Source organism: Sander vitreus, chromosome 1 (assembly GCF_031162955.1).
Source record: "Sander vitreus isolate 19-12246 chromosome 1, sanVit1, whole genome shotgun sequence".
Classification (NCBI taxonomy): domain Eukaryota; kingdom Metazoa; phylum Chordata; class Actinopteri; order Perciformes; family Percidae; genus Sander; species Sander vitreus.
In genome coordinates this window covers 21,763,765-21,781,070 of record NC_135855.1, presented here as the reverse complement: position 1 = coordinate 21,781,070, position 17,306 = coordinate 21,763,765, and the positions used below count along the sequence as shown (strand labels likewise).

The 17,306-nt window shown below is 38.9% G+C and overlaps 1 protein-coding gene across 3 annotated transcripts; it reads left to right on the top strand.

Moving 5' to 3' along the window:
• Positions 1-11,798: 11,798 nt before the first annotated feature.
• Positions 11,799-16,788, top strand: ric3a (RIC3 acetylcholine receptor chaperone a). 3 transcript variants are annotated; one of them, XM_078247968.1, is made up of 4 exons: positions 11,799-11,973; positions 13,276-13,372; positions 13,826-13,983; positions 14,176-16,788. In XM_078247968.1, exons 2-4 carry the CDS (start codon positions 13,326-13,328, stop codon positions 14,976-14,978), a joined length of 1,008 nt encoding a protein of 335 aa, XP_078104094.1. In that variant the 5' UTR covers positions 11,799-11,973; positions 13,276-13,325; the 3' UTR covers positions 14,979-16,788. The 3 variants fall into 3 exon arrangements, with proteins under 3 accessions (XP_078104094.1, XP_078104084.1, XP_078104075.1); XM_078247958.1 differs by having other exon boundaries at positions 11,799-12,111; XM_078247949.1 differs by having other exon boundaries at positions 11,799-12,953.
• Positions 16,789-17,306: the final 518 nt, after the last annotated feature.

Genomic DNA, 17,306 nt, shown 5'->3' with positions numbered 1-17,306 from the left:
ACCAGGAAACAGGAAGTGGATGTTAGCAGAGCTTATGTAACTCGCTAAAGGCGCTGTATGCTTGAAACAAGCTAATTTGTACAAAGTGTCTTTTGAACGGTCACACTTGAAGGTGGAGCTGAAACTTTGCCGTCATACAGAGGGGTGGGATGCGATGAATCGTTCAAATGGGGTTAACAATGCACACTCACACACAGGAATTCATTCAACATTTAAAGAGTTGAAACAATGATTTGATTTATAGAATAGTAGGTTGACAGAGAATATGTAAGCAGAATCAATGATTCCCCCAGTATTTTTCTCTATCCACCCCAGACTTCTTGTGCACGTCCAAAGAAAAAAACAACAGACAGAGCATAGCTTACAGGCTGGTAGCATGCAGCTAAAGACAGATGTTAGCATTAGCTTACCAGTAGCCTGAAACTGCTTTTTCCAGACCCCTGTCCACTGCCGGAGACAGAGAAGAGGGATAAACAACAGAACTGAAAAATCCTCCTGCTTCCCTAAAGCCACCAGGATGGCAACATTTTGCCCTCCCTGTGAGTGAGTTATGTAAACAAACAATAAAGGTAAAGCATGTGGGCTCCAGCAGGGCTTCATGGTGCGTTCATGTGCATCTCGGTAAACAAACGGTGCATTCAGTTGCACTTCGTTAACTATTGTTTTAAAGTAACCTTCTGCCATCTAGTGGCTCTTATTGTGGCATTGTGTCACCGCTGAAAAGAAAATGTTTAAAATCTAAAATTGAATCAAATCTATAATATACATAATTTTTTCAAGCAAAAATTCAAAACATTAACTTGAGAAGCTTTGCTGCTTTTCGTTGTCTTTTGCTAAATGAATATCTCTGGATTTTGGACTGACAGTTGGACAAAACATACATTTGAAGATTGCACTTTGGGCTTTAAGAAATTGCGCTTTCAACATTTTTAGACCAATTAATCGAGAAAAAAACAGCAGATCAATCGATAATGAAAACAATGGTTAGTTACAGCCCTACATTTATGTGTTAAACAGTGTTTTGTAAAAAAAAATGCAATGTCAGGACAAAATAGTAATTAAAAAGCAGTTGCGTATATTGTATATGCTTCAACTTAGACAACTAAGATAGAAAAGTCAACAGAGAAAAGTTAAGCTGCATCATACTGAAACTGAATATCTTAGCTCTACCTGTACACAAACAGAAAACCATGTTTTTCCATACATCCTGTATATGTGCATTCATTAGGAAGAGCTCACATTCGAGGTCTATGCAGAAAGAAGTGTGCATGTTTTGTATGATAGTCCATAAAAGCAACACAAACTTAAAATGCATCCTTTGATGAGAGTGTACATGTATGTTCTTCTGATACTGATAAATTAAAGTGTACAGACTGGCACCCATACAACTAAAAGGCAGCCAACGTCTGGTCTATATTGTTAAGCATGTCTCGGCTCCATAAATCCACCTCATTCACTTTTCATAGCTGTCTTTCTTCTACTGTATGAATATACAGGATTTTAATTTGTGACAGTGTGTCCTTTATGAAACTTAAAGCCAGGTGCATCCCCATCAATATCAGCAAAAGAGGAAAAAATTAAACCTCAAAATATACACTGTAGGTGTGCATTGATTTAATATACTGCCATAAGCCCTTGCTCCTACACTCGACATGCAATTTGGAAATAAATTGACTAATTTAGATAGAGGCACGGGGAGGAGTGGAAAAAAACCTGATGTAAACCTGGTCCACTACTTTTGAGTAAGGTGACATTGTGCAACAAATCACTTATAGAATAGAGAAAGAAAACAATTTATTTCTAAAAAGTAATTTTGTTTGGGGAAGGTGCGTTGATTGCCATGTATGTGAATCTATTCCTCACTCAACTCCAGGAGCATGAACATTTTATTAAAGTCAATGTTATATTTAGCTGTTAGCATAATAATCAGAAAGCCCAGACTTTCATCCAAAGAAAAACAGAATCTCATTCATTCCAAGTACATAATAGAAGGCCAACTGCAACAGCCTATCTTTCCCAGGCTTTGTATACTGCTGTGCAGGAGCAGAAATAGTTGACTTTTGTAGCAGCAGAGTCCATTGTGTTTTAATTGAGCCCAATGAAGAATAATTAAGTAATTAAAGGCTAGATAAGAGAAAGGCACAGTAAACAGATAAAAGAAAAGTTCTGTTTATTAACAATATTGTACACTGCAAAGTGAATTGGACATACCTCCAGTATGGCGTCACTAAAAGAAGACAAAGCATCAAAGGAACCACCCAAATGGGCCAACAGTCTGTATGTCATTTCTTAAAAGAGCTTGTGGCTGTGAATATGCACAAATGTAAATGTAATACTTCCCAGCTGGATTTTGGGAATGGGAGTGCACTGTGATATTTTCACCAATCTGACATTAGCGGGTTTATTTTTTGAGTAATTGCACAGCTTGATGTGTACTCAGGGGTTTCCATGAGAACGATGAAAGTCTTATTTCAACAATGCTGCAATTATGGGGAAATATGGGAATACATTTTGAGCCAGTTCACAGTTGAGTTAACTGAAATAATGGAATAGAAAGCAAGGGTGAAAATGGCAATTTGAATCTCGACTGTTTTTAAAATACAAGCCCATTACAAAAACAAATCCTTACAACTAAAATCTCTAATACCCTCTATGTGTCAGATACTGCAGCCCGTCCATATTACTTTGAAGTAGTTCATGGTGCCAAAATTTTCCAAACAGTGGTATCTGCTTTATTCAACATACAGCAGCCATAATCTCTGTTGGCATCATATGCTGGTTGGCAGTGATAATCTATAATCCATTCATCCAGAAAGGGTAAACAAATGCATATTTGTTTCCTAGGATTAAAAGCTTATAGAGGGTGTATGGCATGGCCAATAATGTTCATCCATGCCAGCTATGACAGAATTTCCAACTGTATTGCAGATACAGTGTTTTTTTTAAAGTCACAAGGCAGTATTCCAAGTATTTGAAAACAAAGTACGGACTAATGATCCCAATATTATTAGGCTAGGAAAACCCAAAGTAAATATTCTCCCATGACAATATCTCTTTTAATGATAATTTTACAATTCCGCAGATTTGTCATTTGATACCCATGCCTGCCAGCCTGCCTTGTGGTCAGCAAACAGAGCTGTCACATGAAGGTCACCAGTTCATAGTTCAAGATTGAAAAGGTCTACAACAATTGTTTGACTGAAATGAAACCCTACATTGCTGCAGGAATAAGATGCCAGTCAGGACATTGAAGAAAATATTTCTTTAAACAAAACACCAACTATAGTTTCAACACTAATGGAAAACCAGAATTCGAGTACTGCCTTGCGGTTGTATGCCTTTGCCAACCAGTCAAGTCGCAGTTTACATCCATGTCTGTCCAGACTTATATAATGTATGTAGTGAAGACTTTGAAGGAGTTTAATAAACATATTAAGTGTATTTATTTTGGCTAAATGGAGGTTATCACTATATGTATGATTCCAGTGAATAGTTTCCAGTAAGAAACATGCTGTCTTCATCCAGAGACTATTTTTTACAGAGGACCGATAGCTTCGTCATATGGTGCAACAATCACCTGAAGTTTAATATAAGCCAAACCAAAGAGCTTGTGTTAGATTACCAGAGGAACAGGAGGCTCCCTGTCCTGGTTGTCATCCAGGGGAGAGGATGCTGGTGGCTTGTCCTTTAAGAGCTGTACTCGACTCATTGAACTTGAAGAGCAAGAATTGGGCATGCTGTTAGAGGGCTACTACGGCACACACAGAATTGGAGTTACATCAATGTAAGTACTGTTTTATAGTGATACAGCTCTCCGTCTGTTTATATTCTTTGATATTGGTTGAAAACCATGGCCAAGGGCTATTAGGAAAGTTGTGTACTCAAAACAGGACCTGATGATGCAACCACAAAAAAAAGATAAAACAATAGATCTGGAGGTCATATTCATTAGATATGACTGCACAAATGTGGACTCATATTCAGACAGGGCATCCAGGCCAGCTTACTCTAAAGGTTCAAAGGTGTAGATTCCACTTTGATACCAAACAACAGACAGTAGGCCTCAGCCTCCAAAGCACCTCTTAATAACTATTTCATTACCAGATGAATCCTCACTGTGAAGAATCCATAGCCTTTGGAGCAAGCAGCAATTGCCACCACAAATGTGTCTAACTTGGGGAAACATAACCTTTCTAAAGCACTTCCTCAAGAGGTGTGCTAGCAATATGGAGCCTTTAATGCACTAAGAGCTTAAAATCAATTCTGAAAAGTAGCTAGTGAAGGCATACAATAATTTGAGTGTTCCCTTTATGAAAAATGTTAAGCTGATGCATCTGAACAAGCAGGAGGCAATAGATTTTTTGTTTGCCAATTTGAGAATACAGAGCATTACAGTACGCTAGGCAGAATTTGATAAATACATGGATAACAGAGTCCATGTTTTAGCAAAGGCATGACTGCTTCAATCTTGAACAAGACTGCTTTACTTTCTAAACTTGTTTCTACTTGTCTAGTCGTGGCTACTGTAAAAAGAAAGAAGCCAGATTGTCTGCAGTATTTGATAACATTGTGTGTGTTACTCAAGATGTAATTCATGAATTTGCATTTTCATTTTAAAAAAATTACAAATATTTCTGTTTGATTTGCATCTAGCTATATAAAACATTGAGCCATCCACTTTTGAATATTTATGATGACAGTCAAATCCCTGTGGGTTTTGAGAATTGCATAAGTGGAGCTGCACATCATCTGTATAATCAAGAACACTGATGGGATTTCTATGCAAAAGATGTCCTAAAGGGGCGGCCTCTAGCTCACCCAGTAAGAGTGTTTGCCACATGTTGGCTGAGTCCTGTAGTGACGTGGGTTTGAATCTGACCTGCTGCCCTTTGCTGCGTGTCTTTCCCCTTTTCCAGTCTATCCACTGTCAATAAAGGGAAAATGCCCCCCTCCAAAAAAAAAGATGGCCTAAAGATTTTAAAAACAGTTCCTGCCGCCTGGTGGTTACTGGCGGAAGTTCAGCACGGTGAACTCTGGGCGGCAGACCAGAATTTGTGCAGGTTCACTTGGGCAGCAACCGCTTCATACCCCTACTGCCGGGATCAAAACTGCTTCCCCTCTGCCGCCTTGCCTTCATTAAAATGACTGGAGGCGGCAAGTTACCGTGCGGCGGTATGAAAGCCCTTTAATAAGGATTGCATAATTAATACAGTACCGAGGTCAACATACCTGATCAAAAAATTAGCACCAAAATCAATAAGTAATAAATTACTTTAAGTGAAATTGCATTGTTTCTGTTTGGTGAAATTCACATTCACAATGGCAGATACCAATTGTTGCCCGTTTTCAACTTATATGGAGTAACCGATGGTTTCAAAAAACCTTTAAAGGCCCTGAACACCCATACAGGTGTTTTCAGTTAATGTGGCTGATTGGACCTCTTCCCAAGACTGTGTGGGTGTGGTTAGACTGATTGAGTGACATCTTCCTGAGTCCCCTGTTAGTGCTGTTGCACCTGTTAGGGCGGGACAAATGACAGCTGTATAATTCGTATTGGTAGAAAGAATTTGTGACCTAATAAGTTCCGATCAAAGCTCCGGCCCACCTTCAACCTGAGCAGAGTCTAATCAGCCAGAATATCTGAAACACCTGTGTGGGTGTTCAGAGGCTTTAAACTCTTGATACATATTCTGTAAAAGATGGGAGTTATTATCGCTGCCATTGACTTTTTCCTAATGTTATATAGGGCCTAATATAATTCCTGCTGCACCTTTAAAATGGCAAAATATAACAGTAATAATGACACAAATGAATTGAAAAAAACATTTCCAACTCATAGTTAATCAAGTGAGCCTTGCTTTTATCTCTTTTCCAAATTTGCATACATAAAAGACTGATGGCAGCAGGAGAATCCCTTACAACTATCCCAGCGGAAAATAGGACTATTATCACAATGTAATTAGAATACTGAATGTATAGCCTATCTACGCATCTTTCACTAACTACATTTCCTCCATATTTTCTAATAATTTTGATAACTGCATCTATGTCACATGGTTCATTACTTTTCTGTGCTTAATGTTTGTCCTCAATTAACTGTCTGTGTTTCGTTTTCAATTTAGACAAGACAATTTTCCACTTTCCACATTGTGGACAATAAAGTTCAAAACAAACTCATTTTAAGTAACAAACTCATTTATGATAAAACATAATTAATTCAATGTTACTTATACTGAGGCCCACACAGGTGTTCCAATTGTGATTATGAAGTGATGCCTTTATTAGAGCTGACTAAATGTGTGTACTAATATTGTAGCAACACGCAAGCTGTACCATCGCTAGTGAACTACAAATGTGGTAAAACTGCACTTGGTTTTAGGGAGAGAAAAAAAAATCATCCTTAGTCACTGGATTCTAAAATAGTTAGACATATCTATTAAACATCATACATTACACTGCAGTACCGTTTGGACTCTGAGTAGGCGAGTTCCAGTCCTATACATGCCATACCTCTGTACCTGAGCCTGCACTGCCATCTGCTGCTCTTTGGTATGAAACACACACCAGACTGAATAGGTTAATAGGTCATGTGTTGCATTCAATTGCTCATCGTAAATACCAAATTTGTAAATGCAAGTTGTATATTCAAGGCCTTTGCTTGGGAATAAATCATACACTTTACTGTAAGTACTCCACCCTCTAAATGTTAGAAGGGGCTGCCACAAAACACTAGAGAATGCATGCAGCCAAGGGCAAAAAACACATTGGTTCAATACAGTGTCATGATGGCTCATCTTTGGCATTTCAAGCAAGCGTTAGCATTTAAAAAATAAAAGAAAGAATGACACGTCACAACATGACACTATGACAATTTCAATGACAAATGTCAGCTAGTAAGAATAACACCATTAACCCAGAGTTTACCAGATCAATATCAAATGATACGGACATGCCTGTAAAAACACTTACGTCCTACTTGTGCTTGTGTTTTTTTTTTTCTGACAAATCATAAAGTGATCAAGTTTACTTACTTAATTACACTTTCCATCCAAAGCCATCAGTTTACCACTTGTATCAAACCTGAATTACAACTAGCTAAGCGCTATCATGAAGTCACACACTGGAATCCTACATTGCCACACATGTCAATCAGCAAAGCGCCTATCAGCCTGACAAACACCCATAACACAGTAACACAGTGAGCTGCCTTACCTTGACCCATGTATGTCTTCCTCCTCATTTTTCTAGCTTTGGCTTGTTGCAGTGATGGCCCTAAAACAATTTATATGAAATGACCCATGATTAAGCAAGGTCTGTGTATGTGATCGTGTGCACCAAATGTGGGTACAATAATACAAAGCTAAAAGACTAGGTCCATATTGTTATAAAACTCATTTTGTGGAGATTTAATCAAAATTGAAGGCTGTGGTTTTTATTTTTTGTTGGGACAAAATAAATAATGATGGAGAACCTTGGCTGAAATGGGGTTGGCATTTACAGAATGATGTGTCTTGACTGAAGTAATCCAGGGAAAGGGGAATTTTTTTTCAAGAGGTTGTTTTACTTTTAGGGCATAATAATAATAATAATAATAATAATAATAATAATAATAATAATAATAATAATAATAATGCACTAGGCCAGTTAATTCCCTCTTCTGGGATTTGTAGTCAATATTTCGAACAGCAGTTGAACGCAGCTGGTGTAATCTGGTCTAATCTGGGAAGGAACGTCACCAGATGAGAGATGACATCTGTGGATACTAGCTTAACTGTTCAAGTGAAATAAACGCATGACTGTCATTTTGTGAGACAAAATGTCTATAACAACTTGCCAGAAGGTTACTCTTATATCATGCTCTGTTCTCTGTATTTCTCTTTTCCTGCCCAGAATGCTTTTAACCAGAGGGAAAAAGGAGATGGGACGGCCTGAGGGTAAGGCAGCTTATCAGATCATCATCCATCCAACCATCTCCATCCCGCTCCATCTCTGATGTCTTTTTTTTTGTGTTATTGCCAGCTGTTACTTTGACTATACAGAGTGTGCCAGGCCCAAGGCCCCATCATAGATACACAATGGATGAGATAAAAATAGAAAAACATGTATTTCACATATATTGAAGAATATGTATATGGAATATGTTGTACAATTAAAAAAAAGCTTTTACACCTTATGTTCACCATGGAAGTACTGAAACAGATTAAACTGCTGCGTTTGTTGATAAATCTGACCTAAAGATGGAAGTGGACACTTAATATAAATGTAGGGCTACTCAAATACTCTGTTGAAAGTTAGATTATAGCGTGTCTGATTATATATCTGTAAATAGCTTAAGAATATTAAGCAAATAGATACTTTGCTTCTTAAAAAAAGTGTCCCTGTTCATGAGAAGGTTGTATTTATGTATTTTTAAAACATTACAGTTTAACTTTATGAGTTTATTCATATTTTATCACAGGCTAGAAATAACTAAAATTTGAAAAAAATGTTTAATTGTGTTAAGGCCGGCAGTTAAAAGCAACATACTGACTGCCACCGGCTGCCCCACACTAATCAAGCAGTGCTTTAGGCTCAGTTTTTCGAAAATTTAAATAATAGAATAGAAATTATAATAAATTACCAACAATCCTTGAAACTACAATTCTGATCAACTACCAAAAACATAAAGTAGCTCTACTTAACCATTAATAACCTAAACCAAGGGTCTTCAACGTTTTTCAAGCCAAGGACCCCTAACTAAAATAGAGACGGAGCAGGGGCCGTCTACTACATCCGTATATTGTATAAATTGAATTTGCATAATAAACTGGGCCTACGATAACGTGTAGGGGAACCTAAAGCCTTTATACATACATTTTTTGTATAGAACATACATAGCTACTAATAACTGTATGCATGATTCTATAAATAATGTTTTAATGTTAAACATACATGTGACACAATAAATCCTTAGGATTTACTGTAGCTGTGGATGGCCTTATGACTACGTTACCTATAGGCCAGTAAGAAGTGGGTTATATTTGGTCAAATATGTTGGATTCATGTTAAGACTTTTGAAAAAACTTTCAAAAATTATCAATAATTTGGAGGCCCCTCTGCATTGACTCTGAGGACACCCTAGGGGTCCCAGACCCCCAGTTGAAGATCCCTGACCTTAACAATGACCACAAACTGATGCTGATCAGAAATAATCAATAACCAAAACAAACCAAGCAAACGACATAACACAAATGTCCCACAGCTAAAACAACATCTTCTCTGATGTTTCGCATCCTCACGACACTGTCACAGGGTATTTATCCCTGACTGTGTTGTACTGTATTGTTTTTAGGGGTTGCCTGTTGTGCGTGACTGTTAAAGTGAGCACTTTTTCCGACAGAGCTGGCAACCCAAAATACAACGAGACATCCGAGAAAAACATAGTATTGATCGTATGTTACCTTGTGACCCCAAACGGGGATACGTCTCTCTTCTCTTCAGCCATATCTCGTTCGTCCAAAGTTAAGAAAATTATTACTTTCCTTCGTTTTTTGTTAGCAATTCAACGCGTCTATAATGTTCAATTCACATTCACCATTGTGGCAGCATGCTAACATCCTCACAGTGCGTTAGGCTACCAACAGATGGCACGTTTTGATTTATAATTTTAGAGTTATGAGCGATTGTTTGAGGTGTATCTTGCCAGTATATTGTGATAAAGATGGTTATTTTTGTTGGTAGGCATTTTCAAACTTATAACGACCACATTAAACATTTTTACAAGCTAGCTACCTAGCTACACACGGCATTCAACGCTACCAAAGAATTTCTAACCGGCTTTGACGTACTCAAGCTAACTAGCTACTACTTCACCGCAGTAACTGTAGCTCTGCTAATGCGGACTTGATTGTAATTGCAATCAATTACTTGATTGTAATTGGTGTAATTGATTGTAATCATAAGCAACAGCATATGATTGGTGCAATGAGGCGCTGAGGGCGGCACAAAGGACAGAGAATTTGCTTTATCCAACTGTTCGCAATAATTAGCTAAAATGTTGTGAAATGTAGAATACAGTAACATATTGTGTCTGTGTTTTTTTAAGTAGAAAATCTGGAACAGTGTCTGCCCTGATTGTTTGATCAAAACCATAGTATTTACCTGATACCAGTGAATCATGTATTTGAACCAAATGGGAAATCAATTTAATGTTAGGAAACTTGCAGTGCTGGCAACAAAAATAATTTCATTCCTCAAGGATTTAACTATATAGCCTACTTCTTGCATGTAAATGAGAAAAGAAGCTACATGTACCTCTTGGTAAGGAAGAGTTCATTGTTTGGTATTTGCAGGAAAGAAATGCTTTAATTATTGATTGATTGATTGACTGTTTTTTTGTCTTCTCCAGTTGGACCGGGGTTCTACCCTCCTGTGATGCACCAGCTGTCATTGCCAGAGGACCCAGAACGGTGGGGTGTGGACCCTTCCTACTCCATGACACACAGTGCTGAAGCCATGGCCAAAGTAAAAGGCATCGGACGGGGCAAAAAGTACAACCTAATGGCTCAAGCAATACCCATATATGGCTTTGGGATACTTCTTTACATATTCTATATAATCTATAAGGTAAATACTATGACTGACCTGCTTGATAGGCAGGTTATATGAATATAAAACACTATATACTGTAGAACAGTGGTTCCCAACCTGGAGTCTGGGGACCCCTCAGGGGGGCGGCAAAGATCACAGGGGGTGCGCAAGTCTTTATCTGGTTTGAGGTTGAGGTAAAAAAAAAATATTTGCACATGTTAAACAAATTATGATAATACTCTAGAATATATAATGTATACAAAAGTCGGTATAAAAACTATATATTTTTGTTCTTGCTTAAAATTGTAGGCAGGCTACTTAGTAGGCCAAACCTCCGGGACCTCTTAACCTGTGGCCCTTGCTGTCATCAGGTCAGCTGCTAGCTGCTATCATCCTCGTTTTTCCTGCCGCCACGGCATCACTATTTTATGAATGAAACATGGCGGAGAAACGTAAAAGTGCTGATAACTCCTCTGTATCAAAAAAGAAAGTAAGGCTCTATCTCGAGAGTTACCTCAGACATAAGTAAGGGGGGTGCCAAGGAAAAAAGGTTGGGAACCACTGCTGTAGAATACTGTACAGTATATGAATATAAAGTGTTATCTTGCAGCTTTACACTACACTATATTGTACTGCACTATAATGTATGTCAAGTAAATACAGCATAATGATAAATACCATGTTGATTTCTGTGACATTAGTGACTGTCCATTTGCATACCATTTAGGCAATTAAATGCATTACGCTAATCAAAATAATTTTTATGTTCACAGCTGACATGTAAGGGGAAGACTACTAAATCAGGAAACTACACAACAGTAACCAAGGCAAACATGGAGAATAGGATTAGTAAGTGTATTTCCAAAAACGATTTGTTTTATTTAACAGCCCTAAGGTTCCAACTAATGTAATTTGAACTGTTCATGGACAATATGTTAACATTTGTTTTGATTCTTAAATAATTACTAATTAGTGGTATAAGTTTTTTCAGTGAAAGAATATCCAAAGCCAAAAGTACAGTGGTAAATTAAATTGTGTGCATGTGTGTGTGCATGTGTGTGTATAATTTGCGCAAATACATGGAAATTCATTATATTTTTATGTTAAAGTTGTCTGTAAGATTTGAGTTAGGTTGTTTCTAGCAGCAGCTTTGGTGGTAAGATGTTATTGCAGGGGGGCCTCTGGGACCTCATCTCCCAGAGTTCCTTTCCAAAACGAACAGTGTCAACTGAATGACGTGGGTAGATTGGCAGTGGGTAGAACTTGCAGTTAGTCCACATTGATAACCGTTTAGTCTAAAATGAGCCATGAGCTAAGGTCTAATACATCCATAAAGATACGGGCCGTGTGGGGACACACGCAGCCGTGGAGATGAAAGAGCCGGGGAGGCTGCGGCTAGCTAAGGTGGCTAATCATGCTAACACAGTCAACAGTGCTAACGTAGCTAGTGGGATTACTAGCGCGGCTATCGGGGGAGGCGATGTTATCCACAGTGAAGCCATCTCGTCTGCATTAGCACTGATGCCTGTATTAACCAAGGGGGTAAGCCTCTCTCCACAACGCGTACCTCCTATGGCGTCATTTTGATGCTAACAAGCCATCACTTGCCATTAGCATTCCATTGATTGCCATTCATTTTGACGTCACTTTGACAGCGAATAACTTCACATCTGAAGCGTTTAAAGACTTTATTTGTCCGTTGTTTATTTCTAAAGAAACACGACAATGTATAAAAGGCTCCATTACCTTGTACCTCACGTTATGGCTCTGTAGCAGACGTTTTTGTAAAAATAGGCTAACGATTGTGTCATAACCACGCAATTTACTGTCATAGTAGAGGAATAACCGTACAGTACAGGGGAAGCTCGCAGGCCGTTTCGACTTACATTAGCTGTTTAAGTTTAATTACTAATGTTAACTAGCATTTTAGTTAGCAATAATTAGCCTGTGCCTATGTTATCTCCTTACATATACCTACGCACTCCGTCTCTGCAAGATTGGGAATGATTGAGATTTCTCTTGGCACAGCTACCAGAAGACTTCCAACTTTCAGACAGGTTGCTCACATCACATCTACGTCGTCAAGTTCAGTTGGAGGCTGTGCAGTAACGCTCAGCCATCACCAGAAAAGTGCTTCTAATTGGCTTCACTGGTCTCTGTCCAGAGCAACTGCATCTGTTGGTCCATTTATGTTAGCCACTTAGCGTTAGCATCCAATCTAACCAATGTGACACAAACACCCTACTAACCACTGAGGCAGAATGTGATATAACCTCAGCTGATGAAGTGGAGGCCAAGGACGAGCGGGAAGCACTCACCGCTTTCCCCTTATTCTCCTCACCCGGGGAGGAAAGGGCCGAACGTCCCAATTTTCGAGTACAATGGTACGCAGCATAATCGGCAGTGACAAGCTCCATCTGTGCAGACGGAGAAAACCAACCCCTTCCGAGTTCCGACTGATTACTGAAAAAGCGCCAGTAAAAAGTGCACTCCATTTAAATTTAGGGCAGGAAAGTCACCACAGACAATCAGATTGTATTACTTGACAAAGCAGCAAATACAAGCACTTTCATCAGTGGGTTATATGCTCAATCACCATTGTTTTAATTCACTCTTTGATAGATAGGTACTTTCTAGACAATTAACTACATGAAAATCTTACGGACAACAACTTTAAAACAATGTTATCTCTTGTAAATCTTGTAGCACCCGATGAGCTTGTTAGGCTTCAGGAGAGACTTCTGCGAACAGAAGCGATGATGGATAGGATTGTCTCAGCAAAGAATCGTGGTTCTGGGAGTAGGTAAGTAGGTTTTTTTTTTCTTAACATCCTACTCTTCACTGCCCATAGCACAGAAGAACCAGAAAAATTACTTATGCTGGCATAAATCAGTACAGACCTGGCATGAAAATAAAAGGGAAAATTATTCAATGGTGGAAAGGCCACTGGCATATTTTACTTAACAGCTTCTGCTACTACTTTATTTAAAAGTCTGTCATAAAACAGCATAGGCTGTTTAAAAATTCAGTCAATTCAATCAAATAAAATGTATAAGAACGTGAATTTTCTAGTTGCTAGTTTGTTGGAAACTACTCATGTCACTTTTGGACATGCTGATGCTAAATACATTTACATATATAAATATATACATAGATGTAATACGACTGTAAATGGAAAGAACCATTGGCATAGAGTGATGTACCATAGCATTGTCATCTTGCATGACTCTGCTTCATTATCTGCCCTGCTCTCTAGTGGCAGAAGGAGGAAGAGTAAAACTTCTATATCAAAGAAGGAGGAGAAATTACTCAAGCAACTTAGACAGATCACACAGCTGATACAAGAAGGCCGGTTGGAGGCAGTCTCCCCAGAGATGGAGGCTGAGGAGGTCCCCTACTGTGCAGACTGGGAAGGTACATACATGCCTAAATCTGAATCCCTAATCTCCTCACATCATTCTACAAAATCTACATTTGTTGCACTTACTGTATAGTCGCAGATTTTGTCTCTGGGGCATTCAAATCACAATTTTAATTATAAGAAGCTGTTTTACGCAAGCAAAATCTCATACTGTATATGATGCATCTTTTTGTACACCAATGCAGGCTACCCAGAGGAGACCTACCCAGAGTATGATGAGCCCTATAAAAGACGTGGATTTCACACCTTTACACTAGAGGAACCCCCCCACCAGCTTACCGCCGAAGCCCTGGCAGAGAGGATGGAGCAAGAGGAGGAAGAGATTATGGCAAGGAAACTATCCATAGTGAAAGAGGAGGATGAAGAGGCAGAGGAAGAGGAGGAGGATGAAGAGGCAGAGGAAGAGGAGGAGGACGAAGAGGAGGAGGAAGAGGAGGAGGAAGAAGAGGAGGAGGACGAAGAGGAGGAGGAAGAGGATGAGGAAGAAGTGGAGGAAGTAGAGGAAGATATAGAGGAGGAGGAGGAAGAGGAAGCAGAGAAAATACAGTTGCTCAGTCTTCCTTCATTCCAGCCTGCTGCAGAAAGAAAGCAAGAGAGACTTGGTTTGCAGCTGAGCAAAGAGCTACAGTGTCTTAATGGAGGGAAGAAGCAAATTAGTTTTAGTGACCACGAAGATGTGTTCCACTACCCTAAAGAGTGTACTTACGAAGAGGAGGAAGAAGAGAATCAAGAGGAGGTAGGGGAAGAAGATGAGGGCACAGAGGGGGAAGAGGAGGAAGAAGAGGATGAAGATGATCCAGTGATGGAGGCAGAGAGCCTGCAGTTCAGCTGTGAGGGTTGTCCCAACCCGGAGGAGGAAGCAGAGGAGGATAAAGAAGAGTATTTGTTAGTGTCAGAGCCTGTGGAGGAAGACAGTCCTATCCATGCAGACATGCCTAAGGAAGTCGGGGCGAGTGGTCTGAGGATGCGGAACAGGAGAGAGACGTAAAAAAGACTTCCAATTACCTAAAATTAGTTTTTAAACATACAGTGAACTTTATGTTCCTCAAATTGTACTGTAATTTGTTACTGATCCTTTATATGTGTAAAATAGACAACCCAAGGTGAATAGAGACATGCAATACTGCTGTAAAGTTATACTTTTATATAAATAATAGTCTCCTTTCACACCATCAATGTGGTAAGAGCTTCTGATGCTTATTATTTTTATTTACAGGCCCTGCACACCCATGGTCCACCCACACAGATTGTTTCACTTACTTGCCTTATTAGACTCTTCAGTGCAAACAAAATGTGCTTGATTGACATTTCCCTCTCTACTTTCACTTTTTCATTCGTATTGGTTAATTCCTGGCATAGCCCAACTGCAGTCAGTCAGGTTAATTTAAAACACCCGTGTGGGTGTGCAGAACCTTTAAAAGAATTGAAGATTATTATGAAGTTAGTGACTGCTCATTTGCTTTTATTTTTAATCAAGAAAGGCTTTACAGTTCAAAATGAAGGTATGTTGTGGACCCGCAGAATGTTTGCATTATTTATCATCACCCCAGATTACTTTTACATGACAATGTTGTTATTACTTTTGAATCAGAAAATGTGTCACGTTTCACAGAAGCCACGGGTGCTCACATCGGCAACAGAGAATTGAGGCTTTGCAACAAAGTCAATACTGTATATGAAGTAGTTAATGAGTGTGCAGTACACGACACTGTCATGCAATATCTGGCTCCACCAGGTGGTATTAAATGGTTCTACTCTTGGGGATGCTCCCTGTTGAGGTAATGCGGCACAACAGCTTAGAATGCACAGAAACATGGTAAATAACATCCAGGGAGTATTACAAATAATCCCCCAGCAAGAATCATCATAGATATAAAAACCCTTTAGGGTGCACACAAATAGAGTAGAAGCAAAGCAAGTGGAGATGGAGAAGGTCTTTTGCAAATTGTCAGCAGTGGTAATATCAGTAAAATACATGTATCAATATAAAGATCAAATGTGAGTATGAAGATTTATAAATACAAATGAGTGTTGTAAGATAGGAAGGGTGTGGTGAGATAGCTCTCAGCTGCCACAGCAGCACAACTTTGACTCCAAGTATCCCGCTAAGATTAAGTCATGCTTTTCTCATTGCTGCCTCTAGTGATTGATGTGATTAAGTTACACTTCATTACACGTCATCCATTGAAATCCATCCTTTGCACTTGATCCAACTATTTAGCAGCAGCGAACTGCCACAGCACAAGGGTCAGGGACTAACTAGTCTATATCGACAACGTTCTACTTCCGGGATTGTTCAGGTGCCGCCGCATGTCCCTCTTTTTTAGGCTGGATGTCCCAGAATGCTGTGTGGACTAGCCAGACCCTCCTCCGCAGTGCTGTGAAGGAAGGTCGGGCAATGCCAGACTAGGGATTAACTCATCGTCAGGCAGCAACATCAAACCAGCAGACCATTGCTTTGTCGACATTTTGACTTGTCATTCACAACTGTGACTACTATTAAGAACAATGGCTACAATCCATTAAAGTCTTTCAGTCCCAGATTTGACCTGCTGGCACACCTAAACAGGCAAAGCCAAAATGAACGGTATTAGTTTTCTGTTACTTCCCAGACATCTCTGTAATGTTGAAACAGTTTTTGTTGAGATCACACTGCCACTGTGAAAGTATTAGCTACTAGGCAAGGTGGTAGGCAAGCTAGTTACTCAAAGTATTGTCTTTTATAATAATCTTTATATAAAAGCCATGCAACCTTTTTCACATTGTTGCAAAAATACCAGACTCACACAATAAAGACAGTGTTGTTTCTAAACTTCAAATAAAGTGTTTCTGTGTATATTTTATGTTCTACTTTTTTCATCTAGCATTTAGGTTTCTCACAGTGTAAACAATCCACAGGATATGCAAAACGAACTGATACATTTTGCCACTGGATTTCAGCATTACTGTGAATGTTACAGTACATTGTCTGGCCCAATTAGGAACCACAAGTATAACTCAGAACAAGATGACTGAAATGACTGACTTTATGAAAAGATGGTATGTTCACTGTTACATTGATTTAAAAGAGGAGCAAATGGTAAAACACAGCATCAAATTCATAAATGTGTCATTCAAAAGAGTAGGGTTAGAAATGCATATTTTGACTCACTGAAGTTTTATTTTTTACCATGATTAACCTGTGTCTATACCACCACAGTAAATTGTACACCATTTACTGTACATTACAACGAGCACTAAAAACAAAAAGTGAAAGAACCTTGGACACATGTATGAAAAGCAGACTTTACAGCAAGAGTATCAACAATTTTAAAAT

Coding starts and splice junctions, on each gene's coding strand:
- ric3a (XM_078247949.1), top strand. CDS start 12,851: ATGAAGTGGAGGCCAAGGACGAGCGGGAAGCACTCACCGCTTTCCCCT. Junction 12,954..13,275: donor CCCAATTTTCGAGTACAATG/GTACGCAGCATA, acceptor TAAATCTTGTAG/CACCCGATGAGCTTGTTAGG. Junction 13,984..14,175: donor CTACTGTGCAGACTGGGAAG/GTACATACATGC, acceptor ACACCAATGCAG/GCTACCCAGAGGAGACCTAC.